Source organism: Cyprinus carpio, unplaced genomic scaffold (assembly GCF_018340385.1).
Source record: "Cyprinus carpio isolate SPL01 unplaced genomic scaffold, ASM1834038v1 S000006739, whole genome shotgun sequence".
Classification (NCBI taxonomy): Eukaryota; Metazoa; Chordata; class Actinopteri; order Cypriniformes; family Cyprinidae; genus Cyprinus; species Cyprinus carpio.
The window spans coordinates 980,228-1,001,410 of NW_024879338.1; the positions used below are offsets into that span (position 1 = coordinate 980,228).

Sequence of the window (21,183 nt, forward strand, 5' to 3'; positions counted from 1 at the left end):
TTACCTTTTACGTGTCATTTTTGGAGGCCTCTAATGCCGAAATAAATGGGATTTTGCATTTTTTCATAGTTTAGTAAGTTTTTAGGGAAATGTTGTTATACTGCAATGTTGGGCCTTTGGGTAGCACTTTAGATGTTTTAGAGTTTCACCCCTTCATTGCTGTGCAATTTTATTTATTTATTTATTTTGCATCGTTGGGGATTTGTAGATTGTACACACAAAAATTGTCTGTATTTAATTTTTTTTGTTTTGCCATTTCCCATTCATTTTCTATGGTTGGTCATTTTGACCAAAGACCATGAGTGTGACTATATATATATATATATATATATGTATATATATAAAATTTTTACGAGCACTTAGCTTTTTCAAATCATGCCCTCAATTTTTGTGTGTGTTCACATACCAAGTGCCATAAAAGTCATCAAGTTTCTTACCATTCTGATGAAGCTGTGATTTTAAAATATTCAAAATGTAAAATTCTTCGGCAAAACAGGCTAGACTGACCAAAAATAAATAAATGCATATTAATAATAATCATCATCATGTCAGGATGGAGCACCTCCTTTATTAACGGTTCAACTGTGTAATTTTCCCATAGAGGTTTAGTACCTTTCATTGCTATAAATATCACAAAATCCTTTCTGTTCTTCCTATTACAATATCTTACCGGGTACGTCTCTGAGTAGCATATATTCAGTGGTTGGATGGAGCCATTCTTTGCACTCATGCACGTAGTAATGACCATCATTACTTTTACCAGAGCTAATGAAACTGCCTGTACTCTGCAAGGACAGCCTGTATACCCTCAGTTATGGAAAGATGGAGACATCATAATTGGAGGTGTTTTCTCCTTCCATAGCAGCTGGGAGGTCAAACAAATAACATATTCTTTTACACCACCTCCACTGAATTGCATCAGGTAGGCAAAATCTGAATCAGAATATATGAAAATGTATGTAGATATAACTAACAGTTTCAGTAAAATATAATTTAAAAAATATACTTTTTTAGAATACAATTTTAATATATAATGTATATATATGTTTTTTTTTTTTTTTTTTTTTAACCCAAGTCTTAATTATAGAGACTTCCAGTATGTGCAGTCCATGCTCTTCGCTGTGGAGGAAATCAATAACAGTTCCACCTTGCTACCCGGGGTCTCATTAGGCTACAAGATCTATGACACATGCGGTTCAATGGCAATGGCTGTTAGAGTGACTATGGCTCTTGCTAATGGACATGAAAACACTTCCTCAGCTGGACCTTGCACAAAGCAAGCATATGTACAAACCATACTGGGAGACACAACCTCATCAGCATGCATGGCGATGGCAAAAACTATTGGACCATTCAAACTTCCAATGGTATTAATTACTGAAATTACTATTATTTTGAAAACTAGTTCCAATATGATTGTACTTGAAAGTTATTTTATCAAAATACTGTTTATAATTTAAAAAAATAATAATTTTATTCAGAAATGTAAGCCACTCATGATTACTTAAAATAAGATAAAACACAATTTAATTGTCTCTTAGATAAGTCATTATGCCACCTGTGAATGTCTCAGTGACAAAATCAAATATCCTTCATTTCTTCGAACTATTACGAGTGATTACTACCAGAGCAGAGCACTGGCAGAACTGGTTAGGCACTTTGGCTGGACTTGGGTGGGAGCCATAAGAACAGATGATGATTATGGTAATAATGGGATGGCCACTTTCACGAAGATGGCAGAACAGATGGGTATCTGTTTGGAATATTCTCTCCCATTTTTCAGAACCTACCCTGAAGATAAAGTAATAAGGATAATTGAGCAGATTAAAAGCTCTACTTCACGAGTGATTGTGGGATTTCTTGTGCACTGGGACTTGGAGGTTTTGCTGCATAAATTTGTTGAATACAATATCACTGGATACCAGTGGGTAGGTACTGAGGGTTGGATATCTGATTCAGTCATTGCCAGTATGGATAAGCATCACATTCTACAAGGGGCAGTTGGTCTGGCTATACCCAAAACACAAGTGACAGGTCTAAAGGAATTTATTCTAGACATCAAGCCACTTAAGTCTTCAGGAAGTGCCATTTTTACTGAGCTCTGGGAAGACCTATTTCAGTGTAAATACTCAACTAAGAATGATTCAGTGTTCACAACTCCATGTACAGGCAAGGAGGAATTGTCCCAGATGCAAAACACTTTTACAGATATGTCACTCATGCCCATCTTCAGCAATGTGTACAAAGGAGTGTATGCTGTTGCTCATACACTTCATAATCTTCTGGGCTGCAAGGGAAAATGTGACTCAAAGAAACAGCTTGATCCTTTAACAGTGGGTTAACACTAAGTCTAGAATGAGCTCATATGATTTCTTGAATAAACATTTTAGTCAATGACCGATTAACATTTTTAAAATTCTGACCCCCCCCCCAGTTTCTGACACACCTGCGAAAGGTGCGTTTCAAAACCAAGGATGGTGAGGAGGTTTACTTTGATGAGAAAGGTGAAGCAGTGGCAAAATATGAAGTGATAAATTGGCAACCAACTAAAAAAAAACATGATGAATTTGTCACTGTTGGGCTTTATGATGCCTCTCTGCCTGTGAAAGATCGTTTGGCAGTGAATATGGAATCAATTGTCTGGGCAAATAATGTAACAAAAGTGAGGATAAAAGACAATTTAAATTGCAAAAAATTACAAATAATAATAATAATGTCAGCTGTGTATGATGATGAACTTTATCATTTTATAGATATAATAATATGTTCAACAGTGTATAAAGTTTAAATATTTGTCACAGGTACCGGTGTCTGTGTGCAGTGAGAGCTGCCCCCCTGGCACTAGGAAGGGTGTGAAGAAAGGAAAGCCTATATGTTGTTATGACTGTATCCCATGCACAGAGGGTGAAATCAGTAATACTACAGGTAAAATATATGCATGCATACATAAATACATACATACATAAACTGATTAAATGCAGCTACAACTAGGCAAAGCTACATTTAATGTAATAATTTCACATTAACATGTTAAATGATTCAATTATTATTATTATTATTATTATTATTATTATTATTATTACTTTATTTATTGCACCTAATACAGATTCTGTAACATGTCTGCGGTGCCATCAAGACTTCTGGTCAAATCTGCAAAAGGATGCGTGCGTTGAGAAGGAGACAGAATTTTTGTCTTTTGAGGAAATCATGGGAATCTTGCTAACAATTATTTCTATTGTTGGTGCATTTATTACAATGATAATTGCTGTCATATTCTTCAAATATAAAAATACCCCAATAGTGAAAGCCAACAACTCAGAACTGAGCTTCCTGCTTCTGTTTTCACTGATGTTGTGTTTCCTCTGTTCACTTACTTTCATTGGTCAGCCCACTGAGTGGTCCTGTATGTTGCGTCACACAGCATTTGGGATCACTTTTGTCCTTTGTATCTCCTGTGTTCTGGGGAAAACAGTTGTGGTTTTAATGGCCTTCAGGGCTACAATTCCAGGACATAATGTCATGAAATGGTTTGGGCCTCCTCAACAGAGACTGAGTGTTCTTGGATTCACTCTTATACAGGTGCTTATTTGTGTGCTTTGGTTAACAATATCTCCACCCTTTCCCTTTAAAAATCTAAATTACTTCAAGGAAAAGATCATTTTAGAGTGTGATGTAGGTTCATCTATAGGTTTCTGGGCTGTTCTGGGATATATAGGATTTCTTGCTCTTTTGTGTTTCATTTTGGCTTTCCTGGCCCGTAAACTGCCTGATAAGTTCAATGAAGCCAAATTCATCACATTCAGTATGCTCATATTCTGTGCTGTGTGGATTGCTTTTATTCCAGCTTATGTAAGCTCTCCTGGAAAGTTTACCGTGGCAGTAGAGATATTTGCTATTTTAGCTTCAAGTTTTCGTTTACTTTTCTGCATTTTTCTCCCAAAATGCTATGTGATTTTACTTAAACCGGAGAAGAATTCCAAAAAGCATATGATGGGCAAAATGGCATCAAACTAAGACAGCAGACTAACATCCGTGAATTTATTTAATAAAAAATACCCTTTATTGCAATTTTGTAAATATGGTAAGGTATGAATAAAAAATAAAATAAAAAAAATGCAACGTGAAATGTCTTATATATAACAATTAAATATGTATCAGAAACACACAACATGTTACAATGGATGTTTAATGATATCATTATGTCCTGGGATAGTAAGTAAGTAAGGATAAGTAAGTAAGTATATAAAATGCACACACACACACACACACACACACACACACACACACATATATATATATATATATACACACACACACACACAGTATACATTGCTGTACTGTATGGTAAGCAGATTTGATCAAAATTAATATATACAGTCACCCTTGAAAATTCCCTCATGGATCACAGCTGAAAGGAACTAATCTTATGGTGGTAATTGTGGTATTCCTTTTTGATATTTGATTGCAGTTGAATTCCTAAAATGAAATTGCTGGACTTATTTAATTAACAACTTTTCACTGTTTTATGAGTTTTACATCAGGTAGTTCTATTAGCACACCAATCCAAATTTGGCGCTTATTGCGCAAACAAGCAAGCAAGTAAATAAATAAATAAATAAACAAACTAATAAATAAATAACAAATTTTCATTTCCAGAAGGAAATATTAGTGGCTGCAAAAGCAAAATAGTTTGCTGCTTAGAGAAGGATAAACTATGATTGGTACTTTCAGTCCCCCTGAGAGAACTGATGCCATGAGTTGTTTGGGCTTCTCACACTGGTATAAATTGCAGTGGTCTGCAACAGGCAGGAACCAGAACTGCAATGCTGATACTTCAGCTGCTTTTGTTGGTCCTGATAACTCAGGCAGGAAAGCCTGACTGCACACCACAGGGGCACAGGGTGCTGCCTGAAATGGAGAAAGATGGAGACCTGATAATTGGGGGTGTATTTTCCTTCCACACCGGACAAGATGGCTACACAGATTCCTTTACAAAAATGCCAGAAATACGTCCATGCAAAGAGTATGTATGTGTTAGTACCATGGTTTAATTTTCTCTCTCTTTTTATTTTATTTGTTTTATACATTTATTGTTATTGTGCTGAATCCTCTTCAGTAAAAATACAGCATGCCTGACTAAAATTTCATAAAGTTTCAGTTTCAGGGAATTCAAGTTTGCTCACACAATGATGTTTGCAATAGATGAAATAAACAGGGACACAGACATTCTCCCTGGAATTAAACTGGGCTTCAAAATTTACAATGACTGTGGATCCACAGACATACTAATGGCTGTGATGACATTAGTAAATGGTCTAGATCAGTCAGAAACAGGAGCAAACTGCACTAAACCTCCAACAGTCCAAGCCATTATTGGACATTCTGGATCAACACCAACCATGAGCTTTGCGAAGATTGTTGGAAGATTTCATATACCAGTGGTAAGCTATGTTTTATCTTTATATATATATATATATATATATATATATATATATATATATATATATATATATATACATACACATGCGTGTGTGTACTTATAATTAAAAGTTTCCATGAGGGAATTTCAAATAAGGACATTAATTCAATACATTTGAAAGTATTCGACAAATACTTTAGCAAATGTGCATTATTATTTTTTTTTTATAAGTGTATATCTTTTCACTATCTCTGTCTTTACAGATTAGTCATTTTGCAACATGTGCTTGTTTGAGCAACAGAAAGGAGTACCCCTCCTTTTTCACTATTCCCAGCGATTACTATCAAAGCAGAGCACTGGCCCAGCTGGTCAGACATTTTGGCTGGATGTGGGTGGGGGCATTAAGCAATAAAAATGATTATGGAATAAATGGAATAACCACTTTTATTAACGCTGCTAATGAGGAAGGAGTGTGTATTGAATACTCAGAAGCCTTTGAAAGTACCAGTCCATACCATGAAATAATTAGAATTGTGAATATTATCAGAACCTCCACATCTAAGGTAATAATGGCTATGTCGCACAGAGAGATCAGGATACTGGTGCATGAGTTATACAGGCAGAACATTACAGGACTGCAGTGGATCGGAAGTGATGCCTGGATCACAGATGACTCTCTAGCTGATATCAACGGTTACACTTTGCTCATTGGATCTATAGGATTCACTGTCCGCAATGCACAAATACCTGGACTAGACCTTTTTCTACAGGAAGTTAACCCCTCTCAATTTCCTAAGAGCATATTTCTCAAAGACTTTTGGGAGCATGTCTTTGACTGTTCTTTGAATCCAAGTGAAATAAGAAAGGCATGTAATGGCTCTGAGAACTTGAGGGATGTGCAAAACTCTTTCACTGACTTGACTGACTTAAGGTTCTCAAATAATATATATAAAGCTGTTTATGCAGTAGCTCATGCAATTAATAATCTTCTCTCGTGTGATCAAAACAAAAGCTTCAATTCTAATTCCTCCTGTCTAAAACTTGTTGAAATAAAGCCTTGGCAGGTGAGACCAGATTTTTTTGCCAGAATAAAATAAATTACACATATACTTCAATCAGTTAACCTGAAGACACTTACATTTTTATTTAATTTGCTTGCTGAAGTCTTAAATTCCTTGCAATCTATAAATTTCACCACACCTGGGGGTGAAAATGTCTTTTTTGATAACAACGGAGACTCACCAGCAAGATATGAGCTGATCAATCTACAAAGTGTTAATAAAGGCAAAATGAAGGTGGAAACTATTGGCTATTACGATGCCTCTTTTCCTAAAGGTCAGCGGTTCTCCATGAATAATGTTCAGGTAGTCTGGAGAGAAGGAAGACATCTGGTAGAGATTTTTCTTTATTCATTTTTAAACACCCCCCCCCCCCCCAACACACACACACACAGAGAGAGAGACACATATATTATAACATATAATTTTTGGTGTGCTTGTATTGAAATGGTGCAGGTGCCTGTGTCCAAATGCAGTGAGAGCTGTCCCCCAGGAACCAGGAAAGCTGTACAGAAAGGAAAACCTGTCTGCTGTTATGATTGTATACTATGCCCTCCAGGAGAGATTAGTAACAGCACAGGTACATAATTATTACAAAACAAAAATTTAATTGTCTGTTACAGTATATTAAACATATTATTTGAAGATGTGTTTTGTCACAAAATTGGAGACAATGCTTGATTAGTATTTTAAATAGATTTTTTTTTCCTCTTCTTTCTAGATTCTATTAATTGCCTCAAATGCCCTATTGCTCAGTGGTCAAATACAAGAGGAGATGCCTGCATCCCAAAAGAAATTGAATTCTTCTCATATGATGAAATAATGGGAATACTTTTGGCATTGATTTCTTTATTTGGGGTCTTTTTCACAGTCGTAATCATGCTGATTTTCTACATTTACAGAAACACACCTATAGTTAGAGCCAACAACTCAGAGTTGAGCTTCCTGTTGCTCTTCTCATTGACTCTGTGTTTCCTCTGTTCACTTACTTTCATTGGTCGGCCCACTGAGTGGTCCTGTATGTTGCGTCACACAGCATTTGGGATCACTTTTGTCCTCTGTATCTCCTGTGTTTTGGGGAAAACAATAGTTGTGTTAATGGCCTTCAGGGCTACACTGCCAGGAAGTAATGTCATGAAATGGTTTGGGCCCTTGCAGCAAAAACTCTGTGTTCTTATTTTTGCACTTATACAGGTGCTTATATGTGCATTTTGGTTAATATTATCTCCACCATTTCCATACATGAATATGGATCATTATCAGGAAAAGATCATTTTAGAATGTAATTTAGGTTCAGCTATTGGTTTCTGGACTGTGCTGGGTTACATTGGTCTCCTGGCTGTCCTTTGTTTTGTTTTAAGCTTTTCTGGCGGAAAACTGCCAGACAACTTCAATGAAGCTAAATTCATCACATTCAGTATGCTTATATTCTGTGCTGTATGGATCACGTTTATTCCAGCTTATGTCAGTTCTCCTGGGAAATTTATTGTCGCTGTGGAGATATTTGCCATTTTGGTCTCTAGCTTTGGTTTACTGTTCTGTATTTTCCTGCCAAAAGGCTATGTAATTTTACTGAGACCTGAAATGAACACTAAGAAGCATGTTCTGACAAAGATGTCAAATGATATCCATTAATAGTTTTTAAAGTGTAAGAAATTGATATGAGAAGACAAAAATCTCTGAAATAATACATATTCACGAAACAAATTATTGCATTCTTCTATTATGCTGAAAATAAACAAGACTAAAGCTGTTAAAATTGTTGTGTGATTGGGTAGTCCCTTCTGCAGTTATGCCATGCTGCCCTCTAAATATGAGCCACCAGTGTCCCACCTGTTATTTTCAGGCACTGCTCTTTCCTTACTTCCAACCTTACTTCCACCTAAGCTGTAATGGAAAAAATTCCTTGAGGTTTATACATCTCAAAAGGCACTTATTTTCAGGATTTATTGTCATCTTATAGATTCACAGAATTACTCCATTGCTAAAAGTGCCAGGGAATATGTGCTGGGTGAAGAGTTTGCGGATGACTGGTGATGGGTTAATGTTTTTAATAGAATTCACACAAGCACAATATGTGCACAGATTTGCCTTATAGTTTAAAATACTGCACAAGGTTCACTGTTTCAAATATGTTCTTCATCTTCTTCTTCCTTCTTTCTTTCTTTCTTCCTATCAATCTTAGGAATAATATTATTACAATTTGTCCAAATTATTTAAAGTCAACATCAGTGTCTGCCCTACTACTGCAATCTTTAGTTGTTTAGTTTGTTGCTAAATGAACGAGTGAGTGAGTGAATGAATGAATGTTGTGTAATGTGTTTAAACTGAATACATTTGAAAGACATAAAAAGCTGTTTTATTTTACATAGAGCAGGTCGCCCCCTAATGGAGGCTGTCATGCTGCACCACCACCACCACTACTACTACTGCTGCTACAGTACTACTAATTTTAATATTTAATACAATAATATATACTAATTTTGTTTTAATGTAAAGTTTAATTTTATATAGTAACCTCAAAAACAAACACTTAAGACACATCATAATCAGTTAACAGCAAAGTGATAGATATTGAGCAACGTGTGTGTGACCCACCAGTCTAGATCTCACTCACAGTCTCAGGTATTGGGACATCCTCGACTACTGGGACACATATAACACTTTTTGAAAACAGTTTATATTCATATACTGTGTGAACATATTACATGATATTTGTAAAATATTCATATACATATTCAATTAGTATGTGCAATCTGAAAAATAAAAGTGTGGCAATAAACATTTTAAATTGTATTATGTTACTTTGTTGTTACAGAAGTTTACCATGGTGTTAAATGCAGCATGTTGAGTCTACCTTAATTGTCCATATTGGCAGTCCAAACAGATAATGTGTCAGACAAACTAAGTAATTAACAAACTAACTAAGTAATTAACCAAATAAATAAATATTAAACGTTGAGCCAATATAACTTCAGATCCAATCCTTATTATCACACTGTAAGAATAAAGTCAAGCTGGGTGCACTGCATCATGGAATACAGTAAATAGCACATTGTCTCCTGTTGTATTGGCACTGTTGCAATATATACAGGTCCTTCTCAAAAAATTAGCATATTGTGAAAAAGTTCATTATTTTTACCATAATGTAATGATAAAAATTCAACTTTCATATATTTTAGATTCATTGCACACCAACTGAAATATTTCAGGTCTTTTATTGTTTTAATACTGATGATTTTGGCATACAGCTCATGAAAACCCAAAATTCCTATCTCAAAAAATTAGCCCTGTATTTCATGATTCTTTGGGTTTTCATGAGCTGTATGCCAAAATCATCAGTATTAAAACAATAAAAAAAAACTGAAATATTTCAGTTGGTGTGCAATGAATCTAAAATATATGAAAGTTGAATTTTTATCATTACATTATGGAAAATAATGAACTTTTTCACAATATGCTATTTTTTTTTGAGAAGGACCTGTATATATATATATATATATATATATATATATATATATATATATATATATATATATATATATATATATATATATATATATATATATTATATATATAGATATATATATATATATATATATATAATATTTAACACAATACATAGATGCCTGAAAGGGACATTATTGGCTGATGTCTATATAGGCCTATGAATTGTTTATTTGTTTATTTATTTATTGTCATGTTGACTTTGATGTAACTAGGAAGCATTAGGTTACATTTTATGTTGGTTTTGAACCTCTTTCACAATTCTTATACTGGATTTAGGCAAGAAGATAAGCTCAGTTTTATTTAAAACTTAGTTTAAATTTGATATGTTTGTTTGATATTCATAATTCGAAAATACAATGTAAACTTTTTATTATAGGTTTATACTCTATTTAACCCTTATGTACTGTTCCGGGTCAATTTGACCTGATTAGATTTTTGAGTTGTCGGAAATATCAGGTCACTTTTCATGATGTTTTGTGACTTTTTCTCATTTAGGGTTATTAACATGCATGCACAGTTTTGACATGTCCACAAAAAATTTTGTTATGTTACTGTTCCCGGCCCAATCTGAGCCACCTATTTTAATGGTCCAAGGCAGCTCTATAAAACAAAAAAAATAAAAAACAATTTTTAGATATATTTTATTATTTTAGTGTTTTTTTTTTTTTTTTTTTATCTTATAAAGCTTAAAGGGTGCTTTTCCCCACTTATTTCAATGCAGAAATATATATATATATATATATATATATATATATATATATATATATATATATATATATATATATATATATATATATATATATATAAATGTATATATATATATTGCCAGCCACAGATGGTAAAAATGAGTTATGTTTTATTTTTTTTCAATCTCTCTCTGAAATACTATTTAACTCATGTTGTTTTTCTTGTAATTTTGTTACTTTTTCTCATTTAGGGTCATGAACATGCATACACATGCAATATTTCAGAATATCAGAATAAAGCCCGATTCAGACGGTTAAGTTGTTTTCTCATGTGGACGTCTGTAAAAATTTAATTTACATATCACATATCAAATGAATTTTATTTACAAAATGTATTCTTATTATTGTGTAAAATGCATTTAAAAATACTTATTATTATGTAAAATGTATAGCATATATTATAATATATAATCCTATTTATTATTTGATTATTTAAATCTCCTGTTTAAAAAGTTGCGCTATGGTTGTATATAATTATACGCAATATAGTTATGTAGCTTATATTTCCGTTTATAATACACATTTTAAAACTGTACTGCATACCTGCTGCTGCCATAATAAAGACCCATTTCGAATGTTTGCGTGCTTTTCTTCTCTTTCTGCTCCCAGACGCTGTGAGCAGTTATGAAGTGTTGTTCTTTTAAATACTTTCCAGCATTTCAGAAATAAATATGTATGCAAATTACACCGAAGTACAACAGTTATTGACATTTATTTATTGAAAAGGAATAACCCTTTGAGATGAACCAACTCGTTTTCGAGGGGGTCGAGTCCAGGTACAAAAATTGACATTGACCTTAACAGCGGCAGTCAAACAAAGAAGAAAAAAAAACAAAAACAAAGACCAAAAACTTACCGAAACACACATCTAGACACCAGTAAACACGTAAGCACACATAAATGTAAGGAATTAATGCACCATACTAAAAATAGGTTTCATTTAGTCCCGTTTAAGGGTATCAACTCTATCTATATAGTGGCCACCGATATTGCTCCAGCATCTGTCCTTACCTGTGCACTCAAACCAGCACAGAGATGTCAATATATATATATATATATATAATATATATATATATATATAGAGAATACATGCAATTGCTTTAATATATATATATATATATATATATATATATATATATATATATTAAAGCAATTGCATGTATTCTGAAGATGTTGAGCTAGGCCATTTTTAAACATTGAAAAGGAAGTCAAAGAGCGTATTGAAATTGGAAGGTTATTCCACTCATACGGTGCTTTATACTGCAATGCATATCTTCCCATTTCTTTATTGATTTGAGGAATGAGAAAATAAATTTGGTTATTGTGTCCCAAATTATAAAATGAGCTAAATAGGATTAGATATTGTTTTAAATAGCATGGATAGTCCATATAAATACCTTTAAAAATAAATTGTAACCAATGAAAACGCCTTCTATCCGGTAGGGTCAGCCAGGACAGTTGATGGTACATTTTACAATGGTGTGTTCTGTAGGGGCAGCGGAGAATAAATCTACACAGGCTATTGTAGGCAGTGTTAAGAGACTGAAGGCTGTAGTATTTTGACCATAGATATCGGCATAATCCAAAATTGGCAATAAAAGTTGAGAAACAATTATTTTTCTAACAGGAAAATTGAAACAGTTAATTGACTTGTATAAAATTCTAAGTGAGTAGTTGAGCTTATTAGTTATATTATATATATGAGTACTAAAAGAAAGATCAGAATCAAGCCAAAGGCCAAGATACTTGACCTGCTTAGTGGGTTTTATGGGAGTTTGATCAAGAAATTTAATTTTTAGTGAATTTTCAAATGAAGAATTTGGCTTTTTTTTTGAAAAAGCATTGAATATGATTTTGATTTATTAAAAGTAGAAGCTTGTTGGACAATGGCCACCTCTGGACGGAATCAAAACCATTTTGTAATGTAGTGCTGATGTCATAAATATTAGGTTTGGAACAATAAATGACTGTGTCATCAGCATATAATTGAATATTACATTCAGTGCAGCTATGCGGAAGATCATTGATAAATATCGAAAAAAGTAAAGGCCCAAGAGAGGAACCTTGAGGAATTCCTCTGTCAATGCCAGTGAAATTAGAGGTGCTGCCCCCAAAGGACACACACTGACGACGATTGTGTAGATAAGAATTGAACCAAAGCAAAGAAGAGGTAGACAGAATACAATTTGTCTAAGAGTAAATAATGATCAACTAAGTCAAATGCTTTAGTAAGATCTAAAAATAATGCAACAGTACACATACGATTATCAAAACTCGAAAACACATCATTGGTAAATTTAAGAAGTGCCGTAGTAGTAGAAAAATGTTTTCTAAATCCCGATTGACATTGAGATAATAGGTTATTGTCAGCTAAATAATTTGATAATTGGAAAAAATATTATTTTCTCAAAAACTTTTACAACACTATTGATGATTGAGATGGGTCTGTAGTTATTGATATTTACAGGATCGCCATCCTTGTGAAGTGGGATAACTTTGGCACATTTCCAGGCTAAAGGAAATTTACAAGAAGAGAGCAAGTTGAAAAGTGAGGCCAATGGTACTGCTAGTACATGAGAACCAATTTTAATAAACTTATTCTCTATGCCATCTGGACCAGCACCACTGATAGAGGACAATTCACTTATGGCCCTTTGCACATCAGCTGGGCTGACCTCTGAAAATAAAAAAGAACTGCCTGGCTGGAAACAAGGGGGCAGATCAGGTTGAGAAGCAGAAGTCTGTACTTGTGGCGCTAGGGAAAAATGCAAACTAAAAGCATTAGCAATGGTAGCTGGATCATCTATACTTTCATTATTCAGGTTCACATTAGTTGTAGCCCGCCCTGATCTCCCAAGTACATTATTAACCTGTTTCCAAAATCGTCGTGGGTTTTTAAAATCATTCGTTAGACAAATTCTAAAATAATTTCATTTGGAGTTTCTCGTTTGTATAGTGCAAATGTTCCTTAATCGTTTATATTCTTCCCAGTCAGCAGTGTATTTTGTACGTCGAAATTTGTACCAAGCCCTATCCCTCTGTTTAAAGAGATTAATAAGGTCTCCATTTACCCACGGTAAGTGACTACCTTTAACTTTAACAGTGGTCCAAGGAGCATGCTTGTTTATAACATTCTGAAGCTCAGTATATAGAAAATTCCATGCATCATCAATAAATGGAATTAGATTGAGCCTGTACCAATTAATTTGTTGCAAATCACTGATAAATTGTTCACTATTGAAGAATTTGGTTTGCCTTATCTTGATCAATTTAGGAGGGAGACTTGGCTTCATAATTTTCCAAATACAATAAATCATATGGTGATTACTAAAACAGTCTGGTAGAACCCTAGATTTAGTTATACGTTCAGGATGAGAAACTAAGGCCCAATCCAAAAGAGATTTAGAGGTGAGAGTAAATCTTGTGGGCTCAGTTATAAGTTGAGTCAAGTTTAAGCTATTAATCATATTTCTTTCAGTAAGTGTTGATGAATGAAGCCAATTAATGTTAAAGTCACCCATAAGTATCATTTCCTTATTAGAAACTAAGGAAGATACAGTAGAAATAATATTTTTAATTGATTTGACTTTGGGAGAGTTAGGCGGTCTATAAGTATTTCCAATAATTAACTGCTTGTTTTCATGAAGAGTAATTTTGATGAACAGTCCTTCAAAATGTACAGGAATCTCATTAGGAACCATAAGTTGGGAATTTAAATTTGGTAATACGTAAGTGGCTACTCCGCCTCTCCTTGTGCGTCTGTCCGATCTAAACAGTTTATAATTGTCTATACTAATATCGGTGTTCGGGAGTGTTAAAAAAGGGTTTAAGAACTGAATTTTGAATCAATTTCTTCTTGTAAAGTCAAAGATGTGGATTCGGATGGCAATTAAATTACCACACGACCTCGGTGTTTGTGAAAAAACAGTAGGTAATTTGGCTGGGGATTTTTACGGTGGTGGTGAGAGAAAAACACTGACATCCTGGATTCGGACGGCAATTAAATCACTAACTACTCCTTGTAAACGGTGAAAATCACTTACGTCCACCTGAGAAACAATTACCATCCGAATAGGGCTTAAGAGTGTGTTTGGAGCCATATCACAAATAGAGAATCTATCGTCAGTCACCAAATATGAAAACTAGAGTCTGAAACCTTTCAAATGATATATAGTTTGTCAAGATTACTTTACCAAGATATTATCGTAAAAAAAAAAAAAAAAAAAAAATGTAATCACAAACATCCCACAGGTGTGGGGGAGTGGTAGTCAAAAATAGTGGTTAAAAACAATTTTATAAATCATAAATTCAGATATTCATTCTTTGTAATGTGTGAAAAGTATTTATATTAAATGTCATTTTTTTATTGTACTTGATTGTATGTTTGTTTGTTTGTTTGTTTTATGTTGTCATTTTTGGAATTACATTGAATCTAATACGGGTCAATCTGACCCGGACGATACAGGAAGTCACCTCTTTTTGAACAGTACATGAGGGTTAAGTTTAGTTTATTTAGTGTGTTGTTTTTCTCATTGGCTTAAATTAAGCAAATATGCAGCTGAACAAGAAACACCCACAACATTAAATTCAGTGGATTGGGATCCAACAGCTGTTATATAAGACAGCACTAGAGGATTTGTAGCTAGTTGAGGATTTAGAATGGGGTTCTTACACACATGGCTTCTGTTCACACTAGTGAGAGCAGCCGACCCTCCATGCAAGTTATGGGGGCCTCCTGACATCCCTCAGCTTAGAAGAGATGGGGATGTAACAATTGGTGGCATCTTCTCCTTCCACAATAGCTGGGAGGAAATTATGCCCACATTCACTTCTAAACCAGAGCGTGCAAACTGCAAGAGGTGAGTGCATAAGGAGACCTGTCTTACCTTTTGCATTTTCATTGTTATTTGTTATTTTTAATTCAATTTTATTTTATTTTTAGTTTGAGCCTCAGAGAATTTCAGAATGCACAGACAATGGTATTTGCCATTGAAGAAATCAACAACAGAGCTGATATCCTTCCTGGTATCAGTTTGGGTTACAAAGTCTATGATTCATGTGGATCAATAGAAATGGCTCTTAGAGCCTCCCTTTCATTAGTTAATGGAGACAATGCTTCTCAGTTGTCCTGTCAAAGACCTAACACAATCCAAGCTATCATTGCAGAAACATCCTCTACTCCAACTATTGCCATTTCTTCCACTGTTGGACCTCTGCATTTACCTGTGGTAAGTTGCTGCATTTTTACTCTAATTGTTTAAAATCCACGCAAAGATCTGTAACATAATGTGTTATACCATTTTTTTTTTTTTTTTTTTTTTTCTGGGTGAAAAATGCAGATTAGTCATTTTGCAACATGTGCCTGCCTTAGCGACAGAAAGAAACACCCCTCCTTCTTCAGGACTATTCCCAGTGATTATTACCAGAGCCAAGCACTGGCCAAACTGGTCAAGTATTTTGGCTGGACCTGGGTGGGGGCTCTTTGCAGTGATAATGACTATGGTAACAATGGCATGAACACTTTTATCAAAGCAGCCACAGAATTTGGAGTCTGTGTAGAATTCTCAGAGGCATTCTTCAGGACTGATCCCAGGGAGGAAATTTTAAGAATTGTAGATATTGTAAAGAAATCTAGCTCTAAAGTGATTGTTGCCTTTGTATCTTACTCAGACATGGACGTTCTTTTAGGAGAAATAGCTCAACAGAATATTACTGGACTACAGTGGATTGGTAGTGAATCCTGGATCTCTGATATGAACATTGCTACTGGTAAATGGCAACAAGTTCTTAGAGGGTCCATGGGCTTTGCCATACCAAAAGCTGAAATAAGTGGCCTAAGAGAATTTCTGACTAATCTTAACCAGTCTTCCGACATACATCTGTATAAAGAGTTGTGGGAAACAATATTTCAATGTAAACTTCCCCCACAAGAAACTACCGGAAGCAGAATTATGTGCAAAGGCAATGAAAGTTTGAACAATGTGCAGAACCAGTATACAGATGTCACAGAATTACAAATTGCCAATAATGTTTACAAGGCTGTGTATGCTGTTGCCTATGCTCTGAACAGCACAATAAGTTGCTCAAAATGGAACACAAACCAAAGCAAATGCCTGGAGAGAGTCAACAATACATGGCATGTAGCATGAATTGCATAGACATGGAAATTGTCATGCCAATTGCACTCAAAATGGCATTCATTTATTTACATTATTTGCATGCTTTTACAGGTACTTAATGCATTGAGAGAAGTGAGCTTCTTCACTGAAACAGGTGAGAAGGTATTCTTTGATAAAAATGGAGATCCGGCAGCAAGGTATGATCTCTTGAACTGGCAGCAGGGGGAGGATGGGACAACAAAGTTTGTTAAAGTGGGTTTCTATGATGCATCTTTACAACCAGAATTTCAGCTATCATTTAACAACATCAGCATAGTGTGGGCCAAAAATCAACACCAGGTACTTTTCTTTTTTTCTTTCTTTTTTTCTTTTTTTTTTTTTTTTTGTGAGCATGCCTATAGATTTGAAGTATCTTACATTGCTGTAAACAAGAATCAAGCTTTGTTGTAGTACAAATTGTCATGTTTTACAGGTACCTGTGTCTGAATGCAGTGAGAGCTGTCCCACTGGAACTAGGAAGGCTGTGAAAAAAGGAAAACCCATCTGCTGTTATGACTGTATTCCATGTGCAGAAGGAGAAATTAGTAATAAGACAGGTATGGTAAAAGAACGCATAACATCAATAAGCAAAAGCGTACAATCAAAAATAAATTTTATGTTTACATTTCCTCCTCAGATGCAGTGATTTGTCTCAAGTGCCCTCCAGAATTTTGGTCAAACAAATGGAGAGATACATGTGTCCCCAAACTTGTAGAATTCTTATCATTTGAAGATTTGATGGGAATTATTCTAGTACTGTTTTCTTTATTGGGTGTATTTTTTACATTAGGTATTGCAGTAGTTTTCTTTGTACATAAGGACACCCCCATAGTAAAAGCCAACAACTCAGAGCTGAGCTTCCTGCTGCTCTTCTCACTGACTCTGTGTTTCCTCTGTTCACTTACTTTCATCGGTCGGCCCACTGAGTGGTCCTGTATGTTGCGTCACACAGCATTTGGGATCACTTTTGTCCTTTGTATCTCCTGTGTTTTGGGGAAAACCATTGTTGTGTTAATGGCCTTTAGGGCTACACTTCCAGGAAGTAATGTCATGAAATGGTTTGGGCTGTTGCAGCAAAGACTTAGTGTCATTACTTTCACTGTATTACAGGTTCTAATTTGTGTGCTTTGGTTAACATTATCCCCTCCTTCCCCATATATGAACATGGATTATTACCAAGAAAGAATAATTCTAGAATGTAAGTTAGGTTCAGAATTTGGTTTCTGGGCTGTGCTGGGATATATCGGCCTGTTGGCTGTCTTGTGCTTCATTCTGGCTTTTCTTGCTCGTAAATTGCCTGATAACTTCAATGAAGCAAAATTCATCACATTCAGTATGCTCATATTCTGTGCGGTGTGGATCACATTTATCCCAGCTTATGTTAGTTCTCCTGGAAAATTTACTGTAGCTGTTGAGATATTTGCTATTTTAGCTTCAAGTTTTGGTTTGCTGTTTTGCATATTTGCTCCAAAATGTTACATTATTTTACTCAGGCCAGAACAAAACACATAAAAAAAAAAAAAAAAAAAATAATAATAATAATAATAATAATAATAATAATAATAATAATAATAATACTGTCAACTTAAAAAAAAAAAAAAAAAAACACTGTCATCTTAAAGAGTTTAGTTTCTTAATCTATCCCTTATGTGACAAACAAAGCCAATGCAATGAAGCCAATATACTGTATATTCAACTAATTATCCATGATTTTATGAACCCCTTTCAACAGTATAAACCGATTTAATCAAATCTAAAATATGCTTTGAAACAGTTCTATCAAACCTTTAGAATTAAACGCGGCAGCAAGATTAATTGTTAATGAGCCGAAAAGAATGTGCGTCACACCTCGGTTTATCAATTTGCACTGGCTACATATAGCTGCTCTCATAAAATTCAAGGCATTAATGTCTGCCTACAAATAAGCCCATGAGCTCTGCACCCCTTTAACTAAATTCATTACTTCAGACTTATGTGCCCTCTAGAAGATTGCGTTCTGCAAATGAACGTCGCTTTATTGTGTCACCGGCATTCGAGTCCACATGCGTCCAACTAAGTCACAGCCTGCTGAATAATCTACATTTAAAAAAAAAAATCTTTAAAGGTTATTCACGATTACGTATTGCTGGCAAGATATAGTCTTTACAATGCTTTGTTATATTGGAGCTGTTTGGTAGATCACGATCCATCTAATTCATTTGTCTACATCGTAATTAAAATGCGGCAGACTTTAATGGACAGTAATCGTATAACTCCCAACTGCCGTAACTTCATTTTGATGCACAGCTAAACAAAGACAGAACGCCGTTACTCAATTTGAGCGTTCCAAACAAAGTGAAAGAGTGGTAACTGGTTTTATACAGTGTTCTGCCTTGGCTTCTCCGTTTTTTTTTTTTTTTTTTTTTCAAAGTTACGGTTAAGACGACCCATTATTTTATTTTTTTTGGAACAAAACAATGAAATTGACTCAAGATAATTATGCGCCCGATAAAGGATGTCTTGAATGTCCCAAAAATATCAATAACTCATTTGTGACAAAAATCAAACTTTTGCATTTGCACGGCAGAATAGGTCATTCAGGATCCACTCCAACCATTGGGTTTGCTAGAATAACTGGCCGATTCCACAGTTTGATTCAGGTTGATTCAGGTCAGAGGAGAATGTGCAGACTGGTTAAAAATGATAGAAAGGCAACAGTAACTAAAATAACCACTCGTTACAACCAAGGAATGCAGAAAACCATCTCTGAACGCACAACACATCAAACCCTGAAGCAGATGGGCTACAGCAGCAGAAGACCACACCAGGTGCCGCTCCTGTCAGCTAAGAACATGAAACGGAGGCTACAATTTGCACAAGAGACAGCTCTCACTGCACACAGGACAACAGAAGATTGGAAAAATGTTGCCTGGTCTGATGAGTCTCGATTTCTGCTGCGACATTCAAATGGTAGGGTCAGAATTTGGCGTAAAGAACATGAAAGCATGGATCCATCCTGCTTTGTCTCAACGGTTCAGGCTGGTGGTGCTGGTGTAATGGTGTGGGGGATATTTTCTTGGCACACTTTGGGCCCCTTAGTACCTATTGAGCATTGTTTAAATGCCACAGCCTACCTAAGTATTGTTGCTGACCATGTCCATCCCTTTATGACTACAGTGTACCCATCTTCTGATGGCTACTTCCAGCAGGATAATGCACCATGTCACAAAGCTCAAATCATCTCAGACTGGTTTCTTGAACATGACAATGAGTACACTTTACTCAAATTGCCTTTGGGATGTGATGGAACGGGAGATCCGCATCATGGATGCGCAGCCGACAAATCTGCATGATGCTATCATGTCAATATGGACCAAAATCTCTGAGGAATGTTTCCAAAACCAATATATATATATATATTGTTACTGACTGTCTCTGTTAAAAAAATTAAAAAATAAAAAATAAAAATTGAATAAATATTCCCAAAATCTTAAATAGTTTTGTATTAGTTTATATGTTACATTGCAAAAGTAAAACATATATTATACAGATAAAATTTTTTAAAAACTTTGTCTCGTTTACTTAACTAATGGTCTGTTCACATAAAAAAAAAAAAAAAAAAACAGGTACTAAAAAAAAGATTTAGTTTTCTATCTGTCTCATTCATGCTGTTGCCACATTTGCATTTGTGATTACACAGATCAGTAATTTTGGTACATGTGCTTGCCTAAGCAACAGAGAAGAGTTTCCTTCTTTTCTTCAGAACTATTCCAAGTGATTAGTATCAAAGCAGAGCACTGGCCCAGCTGATAAAACATTTAGGTTGGACATGGGTGGGCAATGACAATGATTATGGTAAAAATGGCATTGCCACATTCATTAAGGCTGCACAAGAGGAGGCACAGACGGCAACATAGTGTTGGCCCAGATCCGGGCAAACATCTGGCCCGTGTGAAATCCATGCAGGCCAGATGTGGGCCTGATCTGGGTCAACACTTGTTGCTGTCTGGGGGAGGCTGTATTGAATATTCAGAAGGTTTAGAAAGCACAGGATCAAAAACACCATTAACAAATAAGGTAGACATTATCAGAACCTTCACATCTAAGATAAAAATGGCTTTCATATCACACAAAGAGATTAAGTTACTCGTGGATGAGCTATACAGGTAAAATATTACAGGACTGCAGTGGACCGGAAGTGATGCCTGGACTACAGATGACTATTTTGTAGATAGCCAAGGCCACAATTTGCTAACTGGATCTATAGGATTCACTGTCCGCAATGCTCAAATACCTGGACTACAAGATGTCAC

At 35.0% G+C, this 21,183-nt stretch overlaps 4 protein-coding genes across 4 annotated transcripts; all 4 read left to right on the top strand.

Annotated features, from left to right (window-relative positions):
* Positions 1-707: 707 nt before the first annotated feature.
* On the top strand, positions 708-3,671 carry LOC109088573 (extracellular calcium-sensing receptor). Its single transcript, XM_042755646.1, is given in 7 exon segments — positions 708-922; positions 1,076-1,367; positions 1,542-2,333; positions 2,435-2,662; positions 2,802-2,925; positions 3,107-3,583; positions 3,586-3,671. Coding segments are annotated over 7 exon segments (2,214 nt in total).
* A 1,243-nt stretch (positions 3,672-4,914) lies between these two features.
* LOC109088570 (extracellular calcium-sensing receptor-like) lies at positions 4,915-7,070 on the top strand. The gene is made up of 4 exons (XM_042755657.1): positions 4,915-5,441; positions 5,683-6,490; positions 6,590-6,810; positions 6,934-7,070. The coding sequence occupies exons 1-4, from the start codon at positions 5,187-5,189 to the stop codon at positions 7,063-7,065; spliced, it is 1,416 nt and encodes a 471-aa protein (XP_042611591.1). The 5' UTR covers positions 4,915-5,186; the 3' UTR covers positions 7,066-7,070.
* Positions 7,071-7,289: 219 nt separating this feature from the next.
* LOC122134490 (extracellular calcium-sensing receptor-like) lies at positions 7,290-8,112 on the top strand. The gene has a single exon (XM_042755655.1). The coding sequence runs from the start codon at positions 7,300-7,302 to the stop codon at positions 8,110-8,112; it is 813 nt and encodes a 270-aa protein (XP_042611589.1). The 5' UTR covers positions 7,290-7,299.
* Positions 8,113-15,164: 7,052 nt separating this feature from the next.
* LOC109088569 (extracellular calcium-sensing receptor-like) lies at positions 15,165-18,164 on the top strand. The gene is given in 7 exon segments (XM_042755639.1): positions 15,165-15,592; positions 15,676-15,961; positions 16,073-16,873; positions 16,964-17,191; positions 17,325-17,448; positions 17,529-18,002; positions 18,005-18,164. Coding segments are annotated over 7 exon segments (2,202 nt in total). The 5' UTR covers positions 15,165-15,392; the 3' UTR covers positions 18,094-18,164.
* The last annotated feature ends 3,019 nt before the right edge of the window (positions 18,165-21,183 follow it).

What these genes read in the sequence shown, in the direction of transcription:
- LOC109088570 (XM_042755657.1), top strand. Translation starts at nt 5,187, where the DNA reads ATGATGTTTGCAATAGATGAAATAAACAGGGACACAGACATTCTCCCT. An exon ending in GAAGATTTCATATACCAGTG is followed by an intron (nt 5,442 to 5,682) that starts GTAAGCTATGTT and finishes CTGTCTTTACAG; the next exon opens with ATTAGTCATTTTGCAACATG. An exon ending in AAAGCCTTGGCAGGTGAGAC is followed by an intron (nt 6,491 to 6,589) that starts CAGATTTTTTTG and finishes CTGAAGTCTTAA; the next exon opens with ATTCCTTGCAATCTATAAAT.
- LOC122134490 (XM_042755655.1), top strand. Translation starts at nt 7,300, where the DNA reads ATGGGAATACTTTTGGCATTGATTTCTTTATTTGGGGTCTTTTTCACA.